Below are 24,069 nucleotides of genomic sequence, written 5' to 3'. Positions count from 1 at the left end.
TCGCCATGGTAGGGTTAGTCACCACTCAACCCAATTCGTGGATCACATTGACGATCACTCATCACAAAACGAACACACAAGGGTACTTGTCAACCTTGTGTTTGCACCCTTGACATAAGGGAGACCAATGTTACAGAACTACCTAAAACCATCTGCCAGCTTGAACGAATTGTGAACATACATGGTGGGAATAGACGAACACGGAAAGCATTGAAACTTCCTGAGGACATAAAGAAAAAAATAATGAAGGCTCTGCGAATACTATCAGGTATTGAGATTGTTGAATCGCCAACTACAGTAGCAGACCTTCATCATCTGACCGATCTCAGGAAACTCACCATTTCATGCTCAACATCAAGATGGGTGGTAAGCTTTTTGAGGATTTAAGCTCCTCGATTGAGTACCTCGGTGGCTACTCTCTCCACACCCTGGTAATCGATGACGAGTCAGCTGACTTTCTTAAATCACTGAGTGCCCTCTCTTCCCCTCCCAAGTTTCTTAATGCTCTTGAACTGTCTGGTAAGTTGGTTGAGCTCCCGAAATGGATCACAGAACTGGTTGCTCTCACAAAAAGCTAACCCTCTCGGTGACAGTGCTCAAGGAAAATGCTTTGGAGAATCTTAAACAACTCAGGAGCCTGTTTTCTCTGACATTTTCACTTACGGCAGCAAAGTTGGATCCAGAAACAGCTGCCATTATTGAGGAAAACAAGGCGCAATCTGATGGGGAAATCATTGTTCCAGCTGGCGGATTTGATAATCTGAAGCTACTTCGCTTCTCTGCTCCTTTTGTGCCACTACTAAGCTTTCCAGATAAGGCAATGCCGAACCTTGAAAGGCTTGAGCTGCGTTTCAGCATTCTGGAGGGAGTACATGGCATAGAAAACCTCAAAAGTCTCACAGAGGTGCATCTCAGGATTCATGATAAAGCAGGCGAGAATACTAAGATGATAGTAGAGGATATGGCAACTGTAGCAAGGGGAGATGAAAAGGGACCTAGAGTAATCGTCGATCAGTATCATGATTAATGGTCCTAAAAAATAATATGTTATTTGTTTCTTGTACTTCGAACGCTTTTGTTTTGGGGCAATTGTTTGTTTGATGTCACTTTATTTCTCTTTATGTGGCTTCTCATTTTCTCAATCCACAGTTGTGCAAGAATACACTGATGTAGAACTTTGTACAAATTAACCTGAGAAGTTTGTGAAACTGATAAAAATCTACTGAACATACTTGTAACAAGAACACAAACAGTAATCAAAAGACTATCTTCCCTTGCTATAACTTACACCAGTAGAAAGCGCGCACCATTAAGAGCGTTGACAGATAGAGGGTAGATTTATGTACACAGATATATAAGTATTTAAGTACACATTACATATGGTAAGTTCGTGATGCATATATTATACATACTAGGACTCCTTTGGAACACAGAATTGAAAAACACAAGAATAGTAAAAATAGAGGAATAGGATAGGATTGCACGTGGAAAACAGAGGCTTGAAAACCATAGGAAACTTTGAGTAGTTATTGTTTGGATTGACCTAGGAAATTCGTAGGAATAGGATACTTACAATCACCTAACATAATATGACGAGCTCGTGCTGGGTGGGCGACAACGACGGCACGCAGCCGGGCCAGCGCTCGAAGCATCAAGCATCAACAGCGGTGCCGCGGATGGGCGAGTTCTTTATCTTCGAGTAGTACATCTTCTCTTTCTGCAGTTTTTTTTTGTCTTCCACTACGCCGTCCTTGAACTACGATGAGCTCGCTGGAACAATGTGATTATCCTCGATCCAACGAAAAGGAAAGGAAAAAAAAAGTGGTCAGCATGGATGTTAGATTTCATCTGTTTTTCCTCTTGAATGGATGGCATAGGAAGGTTTCCTCCATTTTCCCTAAGGTCCTTTCCTGTGATCCAAAGGGTTGTACAGTACTGAATCCTTAGGACGTGGAATCCTAAGTTTTTCCTGCATTTTCCCTTCAATCCAGAGGAGCCCGCGTGCATCGGGTGATAGAGGGTAGATATACAACTATCTTGATGCATATTTTACATAATATTGGACAGGATAGAGGGTAGATTTATGTACATAGATATATAAGTATTATCTTGATGCATATTTTACATATTGGACAGGGTAATCCTAAGTAGAATTGGTGCTGAACATTCTGTGATTGGTCTGGATGTTACGATCCCGTGTTACGCTCCTAGATGAACATTCAATAAATCTCCTTGCCTCTTGCTGAAACACTGTTATTGAATCAGTTAGACCTGGATGGAATCTATCTGATAGACACACTTCATCCAGTAACTGCAGTCTGCAGATGAGCAAATTTGCATGACCAAGACAGAACAATATTCAAAACACCTGAATTTCTAATTCATGAACAATTTGCGACCTACCAAGCAACAGAAATCACACGTAGTCAGGCACTATCAATAAGTACACGTAGGGTCTATTCAGACTGAGGTAATGTAAGCCATAGTAAAGATAAGATAAAGCGGAGCAAAATCATTAGAGTGTTTGGTAGCAGTAAGTAACAACAGGGAAGTAAAAATTTTAATAGCAGAACTAAAAGATCTGCTAGATTCACATTAGCTGCATTGTTCCAAGGGATAATGTGTACTGACCTGACTTACAAAATCTGGGAGATAGTTGGGAAAAAAAGATAACAATGCTACTCTAAAAATTCAGTTTAACTGAGACAGCATTTGATAGATTTTTCAAATCACTCGGGCTACTAATTTGGCACAACCAGATTGTGATTTTACAGGCACAGGAAGTTCTATCTGTACAGGGAAAAAACAAACTGAAGAAATCCTGCAAACAAACCTGTAGAAACTGTCAAAAAATAATATTGATCCACTATCAGGACCCCCGCCAAAGAAGTAAGTTGCTTCCACCCTATAATTAACAGTTGTATATTATGCTCTATTGAACCTGAAGACAGGCATGATCTGGGCTGCTAAATCCTTGTACATTTACCTCCAATAAACGGGAGACGATTATAGCTTCTATGCATTCCTGCAGAAGCAAATAAAGTGGTTCTCATTGGATATATAAAGGCATGTCTCAAATCGCACAAATGAAGGACATCAGGAAAATTTCTAAAAATTTATATGCCAACCATATCTAATGCTGTAATGCAATATGTTTTCTTCTTCTCGAACAAAACAGCGAAGCAAAGCAGCAAGTAACGATACTTAGGACAAAAGGCACACCAATATACTGAGGCTGTGATCTCCACCACCACCATCCTGAAAGAGCAGGCTAATGTCGAGATAAGAAGCTAGTTCATTTCCTCATGTGCGCACCTTTTGCAAAGTAAAGAGCAGGCTAATGTCGAGATAATAAAGGATATTCCATACATTGGAAAGTAGCTGAGAGCACTATGTGAATTTATACATAGGTTTAATCTTGCAGGAGGTAAACAGTAGCATATAGGGGATATGTCATATACGTTGGAAAGTAGTAGTAGCTGAGAGTAATATATGAATATGTACATAGGTTTAATTTTGCAGGAGGTAAAGAGTAGCATATAGGGATATATTACATCAATGCTATTTTACAAAGCGGATATTGATCCTGAGTTTGTGGGGTTCTCATTGCATCTGTTGCTTTGTTTGTAGCCTGTCTTCTGATCAGAAGGGCTATTGTTCATGGAGGATGTGCCTCATCTATTTGTTCCTGCAAATAGAGCTCAGTGCTTAGTTTTAGTAAGAATAGGATTTTAAAAAGATACATATATGTGTGGTGGAGAAAGAATGATTCGTGGTGTACATCAATAAGCGGTGAAACGTAGTTTGCAGTAGTGCTAAAAATGAACTCTATACTGGTTTAGTTATAAACAATGTGCTGTGTATCTTAAGTCTGAAACAAGGTTAGATGGCAGTGTATGATCTGTGGAGGGAACAGTATAAGTAATTGCAATATATTAAATTCGAGAAAAAGATCTATCAGCATAACCATTGGCACTTATCTTGTGACAGCAACTAAAAATATGAAAACTGCAGATTCACCAAGTATCTGTCTTAAAGTTGCTGCTCCTTGAATGTCCACTCTCAGAACAATGTCACAGCCTTTAGCTAGCCATGTAGTCACGAATCTAGATGAAAACAGTAACATGTATGAGAACTTAGGCAGACCACATCTTCAGTTTTCTTTTTTTTTGAAGGTCCACATCTTCAGTTTTCGCACACAAAAAAAAGGCCACTTCTTTAGACCTGTCTACAATTTTACCCCCAAAATACAGACAATTTCTTAGGCTAGGTGGACTGCATTGAGTCCATTGTGATTTTTAACCCAGAATACACAATTATCGAACGGATTCGTAGGTGGCGGAGTAGGCCGGCATGCGGTGCAGGCACCGGAGCACGCTCTCGGCGACCTGCTTGGTGGCGGCGTCGCGCCCTTGTGGAAGGCGCTCACCACCAGGCTCGGCAGCGCCCGGTCGCTGGTCACCTCACGCACCGCTCGGCGCGCCGTGCGCCAGGAACCTCTCCACCGCCCAGAAGCACCTCCGCGTCACCGTCCCACCCCCCGCCGCCGCCTCCACCACGCCCCGTTCTCGGTTGCTCTCCAGGACGCACAGGAGGCCCTCCGCCGCGCCGGCCTCCAGCAAGGCAGAACGTGGCGAGAGGCTTGGGGAGCGCAGGGAGCGCGAGCAGCACGCGCACAACTATATATCTGAGTGAAGTCATGAACCATGGATTTATATCCAAAAATGAAATAAAAGGATATAAAATCTTTGCTGGCAATAAGCCAAGGGCTATATATGATAGAGGCTAATCACAACAATAATTCTGCCATGTATGTACATTCTTGGAATATTTTCTTCAGAAATGAGTTACCGTTTGTGTTTTTCTAAGCTTCGATTGGAACAATTTTTGTTAACATCTTTTGTTTTATGTAATCCGAATTATACTTTTGGTGATTGGTGATGATGACGATGACTCTCCATGAGCTTGTATGCGTTGGATGAGGCCCACGTACAAAAACGTACTGCATTCAGAGATGTGGCTCGGATTGTTTTTGGGGGAAAAAAAGTCCACATTATCTCCTTTAACTTTCGCAAAAGTCTACTTTTCCTTCCTTAACTCTAAAAATGGGTCATGGAGGTAAGATGAATGGTTTTAAAAATTGAGAGAGGTGTTAGAGTTCAGAGATGAAAATTGGACTTTCGCGAAAGTTGAAGGAGGTAATGTGGACTTTTTTCTTGTTTGGGCCATTATACTGCAGATGTAAATGGGACGTTATGCTTTAAAATGGGCTGGACAGAATGGTAGCTATTGGGCCTGGTGTCAAAGTGGTAATCGGCGTGGGTGAAACCAAATGTTGATTCCACTCAAAAAAAAATGTTGATATTGCATTGACAGTCAGTCGTTTGCTGCCGTCCTGTATGGAAAACTCAATGGGAGCTGTCATCAGAGTTGAGAGATCATGCATTCAGGGAAAACTTCTACTGATGACGGCATGGGAAAAAAAAACATTCAGCAGTGCCCAACTGTGGAGCCGGGAAGCAGAGGATGTAGCCTGTACCTGCATTGCATGGTATTCAGTTTTCAGTTGAGTGGATGTGCTGCTTGCATGTATCAGTGAAGTCCCGATAGTTGCCTGTAATCCCGTCGTCTAAAAATAGGTAGCGACGGAGGGGGTGATGAAGCTGCAGACTGGCAGGTAGCTGCTGTGCTATGCTATGCTATGAATGATTCGGATCCTCCATGTGCTCGCTGATGATGCGGCCTGACGACCTTCATTCGCTTTAGTCTACTCACCGGTCACCATGCGCTTTGGCTACCTTTAATTTTGCACCACTGGCGGCGCCGTTCCAGCTTAATCCTATGTGGTGGTGGTTGTGCTGTGCATACACATACACCCAAAGCATCTGCAGCTCTAGATAGATAGCTATGGAGTAGAGTAGTGGAGTAGCAGCTGTAGCATATGTATAGTATAGCTAGCATGTCATGTGGCCCATGCTGCATACTATTATACTGCCATCTATCAGGGCGTGCGCACAAGGATCTGCAGTGCCCAGACCGCCAAATATATTCCATCCACCCACCATCATGACATGCATATGCATGGTCCTAGATTTTGCGTTGGCTAAGTATTCAGCTAACAATTCGTTAGAACTATTTAGATTCAAGGAGATAATTCTAACTATCATCTCCTTTGATCCAAATAGAACCTAAACTACTCTCATTCCGGCTTCTTTGGTGGAACAACCTTTTGTTTTCTCTTTTTCTCTCTCTTTTCCTTCCTTTATTTTCTCTCTTGTCCTGTGTCTTTATTTTTTTTTCTTCCCTTTCTCTCCTTCTTATCCGCTCGTCCCTCCCCGCTCGCACCGCCTCCCTCACCTCCTCCTCCATAACTGCGCTGCCTTCCTCACCTCCGCCTCAACACCACTGCTCGCTTTCCTCCGTCAACGTCGATGTTGGCACTTTTACCTCCGAGCGCCACCCACACTGTACCCTACGTTGCCATGGAGGAGGGGCATTTTGGGGTGGGCCAGTGACCACGGAGGACGGAGCTCGCCGAAACTATAATGTGTTGTTCAACTCATCTCAGCGTGAATTCCAGGCGAAGTTGTTTCTCCTCTAGGCCCTTTTGTTAGCGGAGTCGTGAAGATAGAGGCGGAGCGGCTGGGGGAGTGGTGCAAAAATGGGGCATAGTATATACATACAAGTATTTTGGCAAGACTTATTTTGGCTTCTGCTTCACCACTATTTAGGTACTGCAGCAAAAGCCAGTGAAGCCCCTAAATTCTGGCTTCACCGGTTTCTTCGTTTTGTAGTGTATTTTGGGTTGGAGAAAGAAAAGGAGAATGCGCATGTCAGGAGAAAGCTGAAGCTGGAGGAGCTGTCGCCAAAAAAAGAAGAAGGTCTTGCTCTACTTTCTTGGACGACCATTATTATTCCATCATTCATGCACGCCTCCCTACATGCATACAAAGGTCAGCCACCTTTAATTTGTTTTATTAGTTTGTCCATACTCCAGACAAGAAAGAACAAGATATAACGACAGATCAACCATATCGATCGCAACATCCTACCCGATGAAAAAGCATGCATATTATGTGTGTAAAATTCAGAAATGATGAAAAACACATGAATATCAGGAAATAAATAATCAAACAAACATACAACAATAAAACCAATAAGAAGAAGAATCAAATGAACCGATCGACATGATGATGATCCATCTTGTATACATGCAGATGCAGTGCAGGAGAGACACTGCAGGTAATAGGCCGGTAGGTCATGCATAGATCGGATCAGGATGAGACGATCAGTGGTGGTTGACCCAGCGGCATGTCTTCCTGATCTCCCCCTTGCTGTGCGGCGGCATGGGCAGCTTGCTGAGCTTGACGAGCGCGTCGGAGAAGTCCTCGTCCCACAGCGTGCCATTCTCGGCGTACTCCTTCACATGCCCCAGCGCCTCCTTCTCCGTGAGCAGCTGCCAGTCGGAGTTGAACGTGACGATCCGCGCTAGGTTGTTGTGGTAGTAGCTGTTATCCAAGAAATCCTTCGCCTTCCGGAGCTTCTTGAGGAACGACGGGAACGACGCCGCCACGGCGCGGGGGTCCTCGTCGCGGACGTTGTTGGGCACCACGGGGTCCGGACCCGCCGCGCACTTCGCCGACAGCAGGTTCCGGTACGCCGGCACGATCTGCGTCGGCGGCGAGGACAGCCGCGCCCGGAAGGACGAGCAGTGGCCGACGCCGACGGCGTGCGCGCCCGACAGGATCACCAGCTCCTCGACGGTGAAGTTCTTCCGCCGGAAGTTGCGGATCAACTCCGCAATCGTGAAGGTGGAGTCCGGGAGGTCTCGCTGCGCGTCGGCGGCGCGGGACACCACGCCGTCGAGGCGGCCGGCCGGCGCCGCGAAGTGCACGTGCCCGTTGCTCAGGATGCTCGACGCGTCGCGGCCGGCGTACACCACGATGTCCGCGCAGGAGACGGTGCCGGGGCAGTGCTTCTCTAGCGCCGCCTTGATGTCGTCGATCACGTCGAAGGCTGCCAGCCCGATGTTGATCGGCGCCGTCTTCTCCGTCTTTGGGTTCGCCGGCGTCGGGTCCAGCAGCACCGACCCGTCACACCCCTGCACATTATTTCAGTTGATTGATTCAATACGTGCGTACATACTCCTACTCCGTACTTACGTACTGATGCAATGCAATTAAATGGCTCAACTACTAGCTAGCTAGCACTAAGTAGTAAGTACTACTAGGAGCTACTAGTAGTGACGTGTCAAGCAAGTGTGCATGGCAAGTCATTTCGTCGGTAGTGATAGATAGAGATGGAGGTTTTAATTATAAAATACTAGCTTAATATCTGTTTTGACCTAAAACACGCTCTCCATCGGATGAGGTGTTGGAAAGGGATGTCCATATGTAGTGTCGGCGGAGGATGATGCATATCAGCGCATGGGTTGTTATGCATTATGTATATATTGGGACAGTATTATATTAATTGTTCATAAACTGTTTAGTGTACTGCTAAACAACAGTTTTTATTTTGGATGAAATAATCTGTCTCTGTATTTATTTTCAGGCTGTGCAACATGCATACTTACTTTAAAAATAACACTGTCGTTCCATTAATTTTGAAATAACCTGCCTGTGCACGTAGTGCTATGTGAGTATATGCATTCATGCGCCACAGGAATAATTATCATACTCGTATGCTTTTTCATTTTTGGACAGGGTAGTATATATATAGAGTTTGGGAAAAGTAAAGTCTGCGCCTAGGTGCACATGCCCTCGCATTGTGCACCACATGTTTCACATTGAGATTTGTGCACGTCACGAGACAAACGTAGAGTTTGTGCATTCATGCATGGACTATATATGTTTATGTTTGCAAATGGATGCCTTTTTCTTTCCCATATAATAATAGCAAAAGCTGAAAATAATTGCATTGCATTGTTAGCTGGAGCCTTTGGAGGTTTCCTATGAGTACTCAATTTTTTAGGGGACTAGTGGAGCCAATGATTAATTGACGGCGTGGAGGATGACTGTGTGTGACTAAATGCTAGTCGTCGGTCGGTCATGCATCTCAATCTCTCTTCCTTACTTGTAGCTCTTTCCAACTCCGGTTTCTATGCCATAAACAAAAGTTGAAGCATCTCCATCTATCCACATCCCATCCATTCGTTCTATGCCACATGCATGGGCGGCTGGCTTGCAAATGGGTGAAGAAAAATCAAAGTCTGCTACATGCATGTGGCTAGTTACTTTTTCGAAAAAGCAAAAGAGAGGCTAATTCTTTCCATCAAGATAAATAAAGATTTATAATAATGATAACAATGTGGCTGATTATTGTGTACTAGAGAAAGAGTCAAGAAATAAATGCCTTGTGGGTCTGTTCGTTTGAACTTCGCAGCCGGCTTATCCGCTAGAATTTACAATATTCTTCTTTCACAACAAAACAGCTTCAGTCGGCTTTAATACCAGCCGAACAAGCCCGATGATTTAGCAATCAGGGACACATGGAAACTGCAATCAGTAAGGACAGGGACACCCATGTAGTACTGTGTAGGGGGGGGGGGGGGGGGGACTACCTAAAAGGAGGCCTTGGCATATGTCCATTGGATATGTAAGCTAGTAAGTACTCCAAGCTTAAGGAAAGTATCACATTCCTGTTCCTGGCCCTTCCTGACCCAGCGATTTCTTCCATGCATCTCTTTCTTTCCAGCTAGTAGACGGCTAGAAGAAGAGGAGGAGAAGAAGTAAAGGTTTTTCTTTTTCTTTTCTTTTGGCGCCATAATCATAATGCAAGCATGAATTGGCGTGAACAAGCTGCGCACGAAACTGGAAAGAAGGGCGGGCAAGCTGCGCACGAAACTGGAAAGAAGGGCGGGCATCTCAGGCCTTGTTTGGTTTCTCTCGTAGAGTTTATTTTCTATCTCATCTAATATTTGACATATGTATGAAGTATTAAATATAGACTAAAAAATAACTAATTATACAATTTACGACTAATTTACGAGACAAATCTTTTAAGTCTAATTAGTCCATGATTTGACAATGTGGTGCTACAGTAACACATGTGCTAATGTCAGATTAATTAGGCTTAATAAATTTATCTCGTTGATTACTAACGAATTCTGTAATTTATTTTTTTTATTAATATCTAAACACTCTAAAATTTTATACCTGAATTTAAACAAGCCCCGAGTCTCCCAGACTATTCAAGCGGACAGCATAGCAATGATGCTGCCGTGGTGAGGATAAGGACTGCCTGGTACCTGCAGGACAGCATAGCAATGATGCTGCCGTGGTGAGCTGCTAGTGGTAGCTACTAGTCTCTGGTCTGCTGAAAATGAGCTACAAGCTGCTTAGCTTGTTGGAACTCTGAGAAGATGCGCGTGGTGGTTATCGTCAAAATTAAAAGAGGATCCATCGAGGTCGTCATCAAAGTAACTAGAGATGGACAGGATCCCTCGAGGTCGTCATCAAAGTAACTAGAGATGGACAGCCCATTGTGGATTATTACTGTTGGCTGGTTTGGTGTGAGAGAAAAATACTGTTTTAGCTTAAGCCACGATTGTTTATGACCAAACGACGTGTTGTTAGGACTCTCTGTTAAGGAGTACGCAGTATGTATCATGCATGCTATGCTTTCCAGGTGAGGTGGGTACGTGCCGTGCGTAGGGGGTATTGGTCATTAGACAAGTAACGGTTATGAATTAGGTGTTGACAGTTTTGGTAATTAATCACCGTACGGATCGCTAACTACTTTGCTTAGTCCATGTAGTACGTGTGTGTGAACGTACAATGTAGGCTACGTGGTTTTCGTATATACGCTAGAACCCAGAGGAAAAAAAACAATATTTTTATTACCTAGTACTGATGAGCATGATTATGGAGGCACAGGCAAGCATCAGCATCACGAACGCGGTCATTTTCTAGAGCATGTGGAAAGCTTAAATTAAATATGAAATGAGGTGTACGTGGCTTTATTAAAGCCCTTTTGGCACGGCTCATCTAAAACGGCTTCACCGGTGAAGCCAAAGCCGGTGAAGCCAGAAAAACTAGCTTTTCTCGACTTCTAGTTCATTTTAACCCCGACTTACAAAACGGCTTCACGCTACGGTGCCTCGATTTATGCAAAATAGATGAAACCGAAGCCGACATAAGCCGTGCCAAAGAGGCCCTAATTTGTACTGAGGAGCAAGCCAGTGAGCAGCACAGCAGGTGCACATATATAGTCACTGACATCAGGCCGATCGAGTTTGCGTTATCTGGCAGCTCATCACTGTACATTCACGAGGATTTATAATAATTTAGCGCGCGAGCCAGCAAAAATACAGAAACACGTACTGACTAGCTAGGCCAGCAGCAAAACAAAACACTTGACAATAGAGCAAAATAAAACAGTGCGCCGCGCCTCTCGTTAGTTAGTTAATTACCATGACGTACAGCAGCAAGATCGATGACACGACCCTTGTTACGTGCTTGTGGTATGAGGAGTAAATTAGATTGGAAGCAGTCGTGGAATTAAGATGACATACCCTGACGAAGCAGTCGTGGAAGATGAGGCGGACGAGGGCGGCGCCGGCGCCGCGGTTGGCCTTGATGGCCTTGGCGACGTGGTACTTGACGATCTTCTCCACGCCGGGACATGTCTTCTTGTAGTACCCCAGCTTGAGGTGGTGGGAGGCCTCCGCCGGCGCCAGCAGCAGCAGCGCCGCCGCCGCCGCGCACAGCGCCAGCACCGCGGCCGGCACCGACACCTTCATCTCGCGCTGTGGGGTGGTAGCAAGAGGCGAGACCAGAGACCGTACCGACCACGCACTGGCTCGCTCGCGCAGAAAGCAACGGCACCTAGCTAGCTACTCCTAAGCGGCACCTACCAACTGCTGCTGGGCGAGGGAGCGCGAGCGAGAGGTAGTGCGTGCGGCGCTTGGCTCCACTGCTGATGCGTTCCGTGGGGTGTGGGGGTATATATCAGCTACCTGCTGGGTCGCTGGCAGCCTGCTTACCGTTGCCCGGCGGTCGCGCTGCCCCGACGACGACTCGGCTGGGCTGGATCGGAGAGCTAGGTGCCAACTGCATGCCATGCCTGCAGGAGGAGCTAGCGTGCAAATAGTTTGTTAGTTTATGCCTTGTTTAAATACGGAGCGTAAAGTTTTAGGGTGTTATACATGGGGTGTCGTATGGTGTTCAGATACTAATAAAAAAATAAATTATAGAATTTGTCGCGAGATAAATTTATTAAGCCTAATTAATTCGTCATTAGCACGTGTATTACTGTAGCACCACATTGTCAAATTATAAATTAATTAGGCTTAGAAGATTCGTCTTCCAAATTAGTCATAAACTATGCAATTAATTATTTTTTAGTCTATATTTAATACTGCATACATATACTCAAACATTCGATGGCCCAGGAATTAAACTCTAGCGGGACAAACCCCTTAATCGTCGGCACTGGGCACCTGCTCTCGCGTGTCGCGTGGTGACCGATGATGAGTCATGGACTCGATCACGTGGTGTGATAGCGAAACCCGGCCAACCATTGCAGCGACGGACGGACGGGCGGACCGACGGACGCCGTGGCGATCGTCGACAGCTTGCGAATACATACGTACGGCACACAATTTGGTAGCTAGATCGAGTAGAGGTCCCCATGCATGGCCATGGGTTGGTTGCTTGGTTCCTTTGCACTGGGATCCGATCCCATCCGAGTACGTACGTGTGGTGGCCATGTATTTGTATCCTGGGAACGAATAATCATGCCTGTCACGATTTATGATTATTGGACACCGATAAGCACAAAATGACCTCTCTCCCTCTCGGCCTGCCTCTCATATCCCCTAGCTTCTCTCCTAGGATGCATGCATTGCATACATATATCTCTCAGTCGCTGGGAAAGAGAGAAAGTGTCACAGAGAGATACGGACGGCTGGACGGACGTGTCGACGCTGAGCTGAGTGCTCGATCGATCTCTACCTACCTACCGTATTGCATACATATATCTCTCAGGCGCGTCTCAGTGACGGCGACCTACACCGGCCGCGGCCGCGGCCACTTAGGTCCGGCCGCTTACCGGCTATCGATCCACATTTTATCTGTCGATCTCTACTTTTCGTTTTTTCCCTATTACCGCCTGTCTCATCAAAGACGGGTATGTGTCACTGCTCAAACCAGATGTCCCGCTGTTCTTTTTACTGGCAGCTGCGGCGCCGTCCAATGCTATGACTATGGATTGGCTGAATTATAGTGCCTCATCGACCTATGTCATGTTCGTTTGACTGATAAACCATGATTAAAAGTACTGTTGGCTGATTTGTTCTGAGAGAAAAATATTGTTGGTTGACTGAAAAAGTACGATGTCGGGGACCTAATACCGGGGTATCCGATAAGGTGAGACTAATAAACATCGAACGTTGATGCTTCCAGTCAGACAAGAACACTACTACGCTTCTTGCCCGAATAACGGAAGATTGGTCCCGCCTCGCCCGACGGCTAAGGGTTGGCTCCGCCTCGCCTGACGTCCGAGGGTGGGTTCTGCCTCGTCCGACGGCTGAGGGCTAGCCTCCGTCTCGCCCGACGTCCGAGGGCTGGCTCTGCCTCGCCCGACGTCCAAGGATGGGCTCCGCCTCGCTCGACGATTGTACCCTGCTCCTTCATGATGACAAGCACAGGGTACGACAGGACATTCGAGTCAAACGCAGTACCGAGGACCATGCCCTGCACGCCTGCAGGATGGTACCATCAGGATATGATGGGACGGGCGCTTTAATCCCTTTCCAACGTAACAGTGCCCGAATAGTGCTGTAGGCGCCGACTTTTATTCCACAGAGTAGTAGCCGCCGCCTTCAGTCCTCGGGCGCGGATACTAACACAGGCATACGACAGCCACTACGGTCCAAGATAGAAATCACATCATCTACAGTGACGGACGTATGGTCACTTCCCCTATTACCCCCCGAGGGGTCATAGCTCGGCTCTGCGGCACGCCGCACCGTTCGCCAGCATAGGATGGAACGCACCCACTTGCTAAATGAGGCCAGGGCATGGTCTACGAGGATCAGCGAACACGCCACCTCTGACACGGCCTGCCGTGTTAAGCAGGGAAGGCACAGGAAAAAAGGAAGACCTGGCTCCCTCAAAGAACCTTCTATACCTTTGGCATTTTCCTCTTTCTCCCATCTGTAAACCCTGCTCCCCCCTTGGTCTATAAAAGGGAGGGCAGCCCCCCCCCACGCTAAAGGGACCGACTCTTGACGGATCAGTTCAACACACACACAACACATCACGCACACAGCCAAGTAGCGACCAAGCTCTTGGCGTCCTTCCGACCATTCCATCAGAGACTTGGGACATTTCCCTCTCTCGACCGTTTGTACCCCCGGCTACGAACCTTTTTCGGTACTAATAACACGAGTAGCAGCAGACTGGACGTAGGGACATTCAGCCCGAACCAGTATAAACCTTGTGTCCTTTAGTGCACCATCTGGGCCTAACGCGCAATAATTATAAATTTACTAGCCGGTGTTTGTTCGAAACACCGACAGTTGGCCACCAGGTAGGGGCCTTTGCGCGTTCCAAATCAGGCCTCAGATGGCTAACCACACAATCAGCTGGGTCTCGGGCGCACACGTGCGTTTTGGTGATCTGGACTTCATCGTCACGCTGGGAGGAGAGTTGGCACTGGCCCACGCCGCCATCCAGTCTCTCCCCTCCGTCAACTTCAACTACGGAAGGCTTGAGCCCTAGCCCGGCATCCTCCTTAGACCACAGACGTCCAGGGAGGACCCGCGCCGCCTCACCCTCTCTCCGGAACACTCCGCGCGGAGCGCCCCAACGGCGTTTCCGTTCGGTCTCCGCAACACCACGGCAACTGTAAGCCACCTTGTGGAACGGCGCACGATCCCGTCCCCTGCGAACAACGAGTTCGTGGGGATGATCGAAAGCGTCATAAAATCCCTCCACGGCCTCCTCACATAAGGTCCGAGGTCGGACTCCGGCACGGGGAGCCATCATCACTCTCGAGAATGTTTCATGGCGGGAACATCTGAGGGACATGTCGAAAGCGCCTCCGAGAAGGAGGTCACCCCGGCAGGCAACCTCGGCGACCGAACCGAAGCAAGAACGACGGCCCCATCCCACGTAGGGGTGGAGCAGCTAAAAGCCCAAAAGCAGGAGATCAATGAAGTCGGACAACAGCTTGTTTGGGAATATGAGTTGGTCGATCGGGAGATCGAACGCCACGGAGACGGTGGGCACGCACGCGCCGGGGCCCGTGACATAAACCGAAGGATCATCGCCGATGATGAAACCCTTCCCCACTTTGCTCGGGCGAGCCAGAACATCGCCGCCACAACGGCCTTGCTCCATGGCCTTCCAGAGGCCGCAACGCCCGAGGATCGCTCGGCCCACCGGGAAATCCGCACGCTACTTGAGCGTGCAGCAGCACAACAGGCGGAGAGCTTGTTGTCTCAGCGACGTGAGCCCAACACTAGCCAGCATATGCCCTCGGTGCGCCTGACTAGGGACGTATCGGTCCACCAAATGCCACAAGGCGGCGGGCAGCGTGCTGCAATCCTAGTACATCAACATCTCGGCCACAGTCGCGACGCCCGCAGCACCCTCGACGCCCGTAGACGCACCTACAGCGACCCAAGGAAAGGAGCCCACCGCGGCTATCATCCTCGACGTGGCGAACACTATGACAACGACGAGTACCGAAGCCCGAGCCCTGGCCTGCCAGGGCCTCAGGCCTTCAATCGGCACATCCTCAACGCTGTATTCCCGCCAAGGTATCGACCACCTACCAATATCCCTAAATACTCTAGGGAGACAAACCCTGGACTTTGGCTTGAAGACTATCGGCTTGCCTGTCAAGCCGGTGGTGCGGATAATGACGACTTCATTATCCGCAACCTTCCACTATTCTTGGCTGATTCGGCCCGGGCATGGTTGGAACACCTGCCGTCCAACGCAGTCTAGAGTTGGGCGGATCTAAAGGAAATCTTTGTGGAAAACTTCCAGGGCACGTACAAACACCCTAGGAACCCATGGGACCTCAAGAATTGCCGACAGAAGGTCGATGAGACCCTCCATGGGTACATCCGGCACTTCTCTCGGTAGTGCAACGAGCTCACTAACATCACCGACGCCGACGTGATAGGAGCCTTCCTGTCCGGGACGACCTGTGAGTCCTTGGTTCATAAGCTGGGATGCAAGGGCCCACGGACCACCAAGGAGCTCCTGGACATCGCCACCAGCCACACCTTAGGAGAAGAGGTGGTCGGAGCGATCTTCGATCGCCTCAAGGGCAAGGCAAGGCAGGACGAGGGTGTCAGCGAAGGCACCTCCAATCGTTCCACCAAAAGAAAAAATAAGAAGCAATGGCGCGAGGACCCGCTCGTGGCTGCTGCTGACCGCAAGGGTGGTCAGAAGCCCACGGAGGGCGCTCTGAACCACTTTGAAAAAAATGCTCGAGGGGCCGTGCCCGAACCACGCCTTTCCCGTAAAGCATCCGCTCAAGGACTGTAGCCTCATGCAAAAGTTCTTATCCGAAGGCTCCAACAAAGGGGAGCAGGGGAAGGAACATGCCCCCGCTACGGACGACGCCGAGGAGAAGGGTGATGGCTTCCTGACACTAGACGGCTACCTCATGATCTTCGCGGGATCAACGACCTATGACTCCAAACGTCGTCAGAAGGTCGCACACCGCCAAGTCTACACGGCCCAACCGGCCACACCTCCCTTTCTCCGAGGATCGAAGTCCACCATAACCTTCGATCGGACTGACCATCCGGATGCCGTCCCGCACCCGGGAAGGTATCCGCTTGTGGTCGACCCGATCATCAGCCCAAAGCACCTCACCAAAGTTCTAATGGACGGAGGTAGCGGCCTCAACATCATGTACGCAAAGACGCTCGACGTAATGGGCGTCGACCGAACGCACCTTCGCCTAATCCGAGCGCCTTTCCACGGTGCCGTGCTTAGGAAGCAGACCATGCCACTCGGACAGATCGATCTGCCCGTTACCTTTGGGGATCAGTTCAATTGCAGGACTAAGACCCTCACCTTCGAGGTGGTTGGGTTCCTCGAAACCTTCCACGCCATTCTAGGACATCCATGCTACGTGAAGTTCATGGCCATCCCCAACTACACGTACCTCAAGCTGAAGATGTCGGGCCCCCATGGGGTCATCACCATCAGCACCTCCTTCCAGCGCGCCTATGAGCGTGAGGTCGAGTGCTGTGGCCACGCCACGACAATCGTCGCCTCTGGGGAACTCGCCGCCCTCAAGGAGGAGGTCGCCAAAGGAGCGCCCGATGCAAAGAAGTTGACCGGGTCATTCGAATCGACAGAGGGCTCCAAGGAGGTCCTCATAGATCCTAGCAGCTCCGAGGGTAAAATGGTACGCATTGGTACCATGCTCTCCTTTGAATAGGAAAGCACGCTCGTCGACTTCCTCTGCAACAACAAAGACATCTTTGCGTGAAAACCCTCGGATATGCCAGGCATTTCGAGGGAGGTTGTCGAGCATACCTTGAAAATCCATCTAGGCTCCAAGCCGGTGAAGCAACGCCTGCGTCACTTTGATGAGGAGAAGCGCAGGGCCATCGATGAGGAGATAGCAAAACTGTCGGCCGCTAGATTCATTAGGGAAGTACACCACCCAGAGTGGTTAGCCGATTCCGTCCTTGTATGAAAGAAGAGCGGGAAATGGAGGATGTGTGTTGACTATACGGGCCTCAACAAGGCGTGCCCAAAGGACCCATTTCCTTTGCCACGCATAGACCAAATAGTCGACTCTACCTTGGGGTGCGAAACCCTCTGCTTCCTTGATGCGTACTTCGGCTACCATCAAATCGGGATGAAAAAGTCCGACCAACTCGCGACGTCTTTCATCACCCCCTTCGGATCATTCTGCTATGTTTCAATGTAGTTCGGTCTGAAAAATGCTGGGGCAACATACCAGCGATGTATGCTCAGATACTTCAGGGACCTCATCGGGTGGACCGTTGAGGGCTACGTTGATGACATCATAGTTAAGTCCAAACGGGCTAACCATGTCGTTGCCGATCTTGAGCAAACCTTTGCGAAACTCTAGGCGAATGGCATCAAACTCAATCCCAAGAAATGTGTTTTTAGGGTCCCGAGGGGTATGCTGCTCGGCTTCATCATCTCCGAGCATGGCATCAAAGCCAACCCAGAGAAAATCTTAGCCATCACAAAGATGGGCCCAATTCAGAACATAAAGGGGGTTCAGCGAATCATAGGGTGCCACGCCACCCTCAGCCGATTCATCTCACGCCTTGGCGAATGAGGACTCTCCCTTTATCGGCTCCTGAAGAAAGCCGACCGCTTCGAGTGGACATCTGAGGCCCAGGAGGCACTTGACATGGTCAAACTACTTCTGACAAAACCCCTGGTCCTAGTTACTCCGAGCGATGGAGAATCTCTCCTACTATACATAGCGATCAACACGCAAGTGGTCAGCGCCACCCTAGTAGTAGAGCGGGAGGAAGAAGGGCACGCCCTCAAGGTCTAGCGCCCTGTGTACTTCATCAGTGAGGTACTATCCAACTCCAAAACCTGCTACTCCCAAATCCAGAAGCTCCTTTACACCGTCCTCATCACCAAGAAGATGCTGCGCCACTACTTCGAGTCACATCCTGTGACGGTTGTGACGTTGTTCCCCCTTGGTGAGGTCGTCTAGAGCCAGGACACCACAGGAAGAACTGCAAAGTGGGCACTCCAGCTAATGGATCAAGGCATCACACATGCCTCCCGAACAGCGATCAAATCCTAGGTATTAGCTGACTTCATCGCCAAATGGACCGAGGTCCAGACACCATTGGTGGTCGTCGATCAAGAGTACTAGACGATGTACTTCGATGGATCACTGATGAAAAAGGGCGTCGGCGCGGGGCTGGTCTTTGTATCACCCCTCGAGGTCCATATGAGGTACATGGTTCGGCTCCATTTCCTCTCATCAAATAATGTGGCCAAATACGAAGCACTCATCAATGGCCTACACATCACCGTTGAGTTGGGCATCCGATGCCTCGACATTCGAGGTGACTCTCAGCTGGTCGTTAACCAAGTCATGAAGGAGTCAAGCTGCCATGATGCCAAGATGGCTATGTACTGCTAAGAAGTCCGACGGCTAGAGGACAAGTTCGACAGCCTCGAACTCAATCACATCACAAGGTGCCTCAACAAGGCGGCTGACGCACTTGCGAAGGCGATGTCCGGCCGAGAACCGGTACCGACGGGCGTCTTCGCCAGTGACCAACACAAACCCTCGGTGCGCTATGAAGGGTCAAAGCTAGCCAACGATGGCCCATCTAATCCGGCCCCGGGGGCTGACCAACCAACGGCTCCGCCTAGTCCCGATGTCATGGAGCTCGAAGAGGATCTAGCGACAGAGCCCGACCCTCTAGACGACTGGAGAACACTCTACTTCGACTACCTCCTCCACGACACACTGCCGACAGACAAGACGGAGGCTCGACGGCTCGCATGTCGTGCCAAATCCTTCATTCTTGTAGAGGACGAACTCTACAAATAGAGCCACACTAGGATCCTGCAGCTCTATATCCCCGTCGAACAGGGGAAGCTTCTACGAAGCGATATCCATAGTGGGGTTTGCGGTCACCACGCCACGCCTAGAACCTTGGTTGGGAATGCATTCCAACAGGGCTTCTACTAGCCCACTGCAGTAGCTGACACCGAGCAAATCGTATGCACCTGCGAAGGGTGCCAATACTACGCTCGGCAAACTCACCTCCTGGCCCGGGCACTCTAGATGATCCCCATCATGTGGCCCTTCGCGGTCTGGGGGCTCGTCTGGTTGGGCCTCTCAAAAAGGTGCTTAGGGGCTACACCCACTTGCTTGTCACCATAGACAAGTTCACAAAATGGATCGAAGCTCGGCCGATCTCCGCGATCAAGTCCAAGCAAGTTGTGATGTTCTTTCTCGACATCATCCATTGCTTCGGAGTACCAAACTCCATCATCATAGATAACGGCACATAGTTCACCGGCAAGAAATTCATTTGGTTCTACGATGAACAACACATCTGGGTCGATTGGGCTGCCGTCGCGCACCCCCGAACGAACAGGCAGGTCAAACACGTAAACAGCATGCTCCTACAGGGCCATAAGCCTAGGATCTTCAACCGTTTGAACAAGTTCAGCGCACACTGGGTCACCGAGCTCCCTGTGGTGCTCTGGACCCTAAGGACAACTCCCAGCCGGGACACCGGCTACACACCTTTCTTCATGGTCTACGGTTCTGAGGCTGTCCTCCTGACGGACCTCGACTATGGAGCACCAAGAATCAGAGCATATGACGAACAGGGAGCCAAGGCATCCCACGAAGACGCCGTGGACCAACTAGACGAAGCTTGTGACATCGCCCTCCTCCATTCGGCCAAGTACCAAAAGGCGTTGCGATGGTACCACAGCTGACGGGTGCGGGACCGAGCCTTCAACATCGAAGACCTTGTCCTCTGCCTCGTACAGAGCAAAAAGGACCACCACAAGCTCTCCCCACCCTAGGAGGGGCCATACGTCATCGTAGAAGTACTCCGGCCAGGCACCTACAAGTTAAAAACCATCGACAACAAGGTCTTCACCAATGCCTAGAACATTGAGCAGCTACGTCATTTTTACCCTTAATAAACGCATACTTTCCCTTATCAGTTTTTGTCTTCAAAAATCCTCGATCTTTAGTGACATTCGACCCCTGCAAACTGCGAGGGGTCGGACCACACTCGGGGGCTGATATAAGTGATACAATTTCTGACTAGCCCTACGGTCGCCGCACCACGCTTTCCATCGGTGACTGTGGTGCCCTCCCCGGGGCATCCAGAGACTACGCCATCGTCATCAGCCGCAACCCTAACAACAGCACCTCCGCCAGGGCATCTAGGGACTATGCCATCATCATCAGCCGCAACCCTAATAATGGCGCCTCCGCCAGGGCATCAAAGGACTACGCCATCATCATCAGCCACAACCCTAACAATGGCGCCTCTGCTAGGGCATCCAGGGACTACGCTATCGTCATTAGCCGCAACCCGGATAATGGCATCTAGGCAGGGGGCATCTCCCACCGAGGAAAGGATGCAACGAACGATGGCAAAGCCAATGACGCTTGGCACCCTCCAGTGCTCCTCCTCCTTTGGTAGTAGTGGCCCCTTCTCAGCAAAGGTGGCCTGCACCATCTCATCTATGTTGGATGACCCCCAGCTCGACATTGCACTTCGAATTCATGGGCGGATCTATGAGTTTTCTCTCCCTGGCATTACCCTCTCTCACTTAGGACCCGCCGCGACGCACAAACGCATTCGGTGGAAAAGAAGGAGAAGAGGTAGCGGCTTAGAGGTAGGCAAAGGAGTGGGGTGAGAACTCCCCTCCCCCTCCCTATTTGAGGAAGAGGTGCGACAACTGAGGAAAGACGAAAGGTTGGAACGAAAAACTCTCTGCCTTCCCCTATTTAATGCAGGTGGGAAATCAGTGCTGACAAGAATCCGAGGGGACACGCCTAGACCGACGAGACGTGCTTTGGTCGACAAGACATCGCCTGGTCAAATAGGATGTTGCCTAGGAGTGGGCCGCCGCTAATGCACGCTGGGCGCGAGAACCAGGGCACACCTGCATGCAGGCGACTCTTCGCTTCCCCAGGCAGGACCATGGAATGACTCGACGGGGGGCGAGAGGGTCCCATCGGGCCTCTTGGGTCGATCGGATGGCCTAGGTGAAATGACGAATGAACGGCCGCAGAAAGATAAGCACCTCTGTTTTCTTACTTTGCGCGTTAATTTCATTAATAAGCTTCCGACCCCAGCAATGGTAGGGGCACGGACATCGCTCGGAGGCTGCCGAGAGTGTCTACCTATTTAGACATCCTCCTCGCCCGACCCCTCCTTACGTTTAAAACTAGAAGCACGACATGTGGGTATAAAACTTTGAATACAACTGGACGAACCGCTAAACCCTACACCCCGATGGCTACATTGTTTTTGTTCACCGGCATAATCGAATTCATAGTTCCCCGCACCACAAGCTTTAGCTCTCGCCTTCCCGAGAAGGGTTTGGGGGGGGTCCTTCTGTAGAATCTCCTTCGAGGAGAAGCTATCAGGTCACCTAATCTAATCGAATGGCTCGGATCGCCGTCAAGAGATGGAAACAAAAAATAACAATGCTTATGCAGGTTACACCGACCTCGTCGCAAACATCGGTCCCAAACCCCGCACTGACATATTTGGTAAGAGCTTCCAGTCGCTCGCACCACCAGGGTAACATTATCGACCCCTCGCTTTCGTTTCAATTAAGTTATACATTGAATCCATACATCCAAACGTTGCATATGCAAATCGCTGCATCCCAACGCTTCATGTCGCGTCACAAATCGGCAACCGCCTCATTCAATATGAGCGGCGACTGATCGAGGTTCGAAGGCCGGCCCACAAAGGGCTCGAGGCCACCAAGCGTCAAACAGAGCTAGGGGAGAAAAACTGAGATGAGCCCCAGCGGCCTTGCCCGACCCCGCTCAGAAGCGGACATGGACATCTCGACCTTTCTCGTTTGATTCTAACCCTGAGCCAAACCCATAGATGCTCCGTCGAGGAGAGGCCAATGGGCCACCTGAGCCTATCAAATGGCTCAGGCATCTGCTGGGAGGCGAGTTAAAAAGTAGTGAAATGCCACATGAGGGCTCTGTCGACCCCATCAGCGAATGATGGACCCAGATTTCACACGAACATACCCGTTAGTGAGCTCATTGAGCACGACACTCGAGCTGTTGAGGCAAGTGTCATCAACTCAGCATCTCCGGTTGTGAAAACCGAGGATGGGGTCATGCGCAAAACATGGCTGACCCCTAATAGACCCTAAGGGGCTTGGGGGCTCGAGCCGCTCGATCCATGATCGAGAGACCGAGGTTCGAAGGCTAACCCACGAAGGGTCTAAGGCCACCTCGCGTCCAACAAGAGCCAGGGGAGAAAAATGCAGATGAGCCTCAGCGGCCTTTGCCCGACCTTCATTAAGGCAGGAAGGGTCATCTCAACCTTCTAGTTCAATCCAGCCTCTAGCCGAGCCCATAGAATCCCCATTGAGGGGGAATCTGTTGGAAGGCAGGTCAAGGAGCAATGGAACGCCACCCGAGGGCTTTGTCGACCCTGTCGCAAAGCAAACGAGATCAGATTCCGTCCGAACATCCCCGTTAGTGAGCTCATGAAGCGCGTCACTCGAGCCATCGAGGCAAGTGACGTCGCCTTAACCCCTCTAGTTACGGAAACCACGGACGGGGCGACAGTCACAAAACAAGCCGACCCTTGACCGAATCCCCACCATGCGTGAGAGCTCAGGGAAGGCCGGGCCAGCGATAAGACCAAAACCTCGGGCCCTATAGTCTTAACGAGCGGAAGTGTCGGATCGCATAAATCTTTTTCATTGCAAAAAGGGAAGAAGGTAAGATCAAATATGAACGAAACCAAATTGCAAAACAAAGCAATGAATCTATTTTTGGACATGAAAGTACCGACACTTGTCCACATATTACAGATAAATATTTATTAGACTCAACTAACTAACTACCCCTCCGAGGGAGAACCATGTCTTCAATTTTGCTCGCCAGGCTTTCCGCAAGAGGAGTCACCGCCGCTTCTATTTCATCCAGCTCGGAGAGCTCATAGCTAGGCGCGAAACCTAGGCTCATTGCCCTCAGGTTGATGTTATCATCATAATGCGGGCGGACAATGGCGAAGGCTTGTATAATCCCTAGGCAAAAAGCTTCCTTCTCTAGCTGGCGCACCCATGCTGTGATATCTATGGCACGGGCCACGAGCGAGCTGGTCCCTTTCACCTGTACCACCCGTAGGTCATCACAGACAATGCTCAGGCCAACCTTCAGGAGTTCAAGCTCATCGCTCTTCGCCTGAAGAACACTCCTCGCTTCGGCGAGATCCCTGGCAAGTCCGACAGTGGCGCCCTCGGCCTCAAGCTTCTGAGCCTTCACGGTATACGGGTTCTCTTTTCCCACCGAGGGAATATGGGTCAAAGGACCCTTTCTCTGGCCCACCTAGGCCCA

The 24,069-nt window shown here is 49.5% G+C and overlaps 1 protein-coding gene across 1 annotated transcript; it reads right to left on the bottom strand.

Moving 5' to 3' along the window:
• Window positions 1-7,094: 7,094 nt before the first annotated feature.
• On the bottom strand, window positions 7,095-11,985 carry LOC136517858 (peroxidase 2-like). Its single transcript, XM_066511513.1, has 2 exons — window positions 11,516-11,985; window positions 7,095-8,101 (listed from the first exon to the last, which is right to left on the bottom strand). Exons 1-2 carry the CDS (start codon window positions 11,741-11,743, stop codon window positions 7,289-7,291), a joined length of 1,041 nt encoding a protein of 346 aa, XP_066367610.1. The 5' UTR covers window positions 11,744-11,985; the 3' UTR covers window positions 7,095-7,288.
• Window positions 11,986-24,069: the final 12,084 nt, after the last annotated feature.

The sequence above is a fragment of the Miscanthus floridulus genome, chromosome 17 (genome assembly GCF_019320115.1).
Source record: "Miscanthus floridulus cultivar M001 chromosome 17, ASM1932011v1, whole genome shotgun sequence".
In the NCBI taxonomy this organism is placed as follows: domain Eukaryota; kingdom Viridiplantae; phylum Streptophyta; class Magnoliopsida; order Poales; family Poaceae; genus Miscanthus; species Miscanthus floridulus.
Note: the sequence above shows the minus strand (reverse complement) of the source record. Positions and strands in the feature narration are given on the sequence as shown.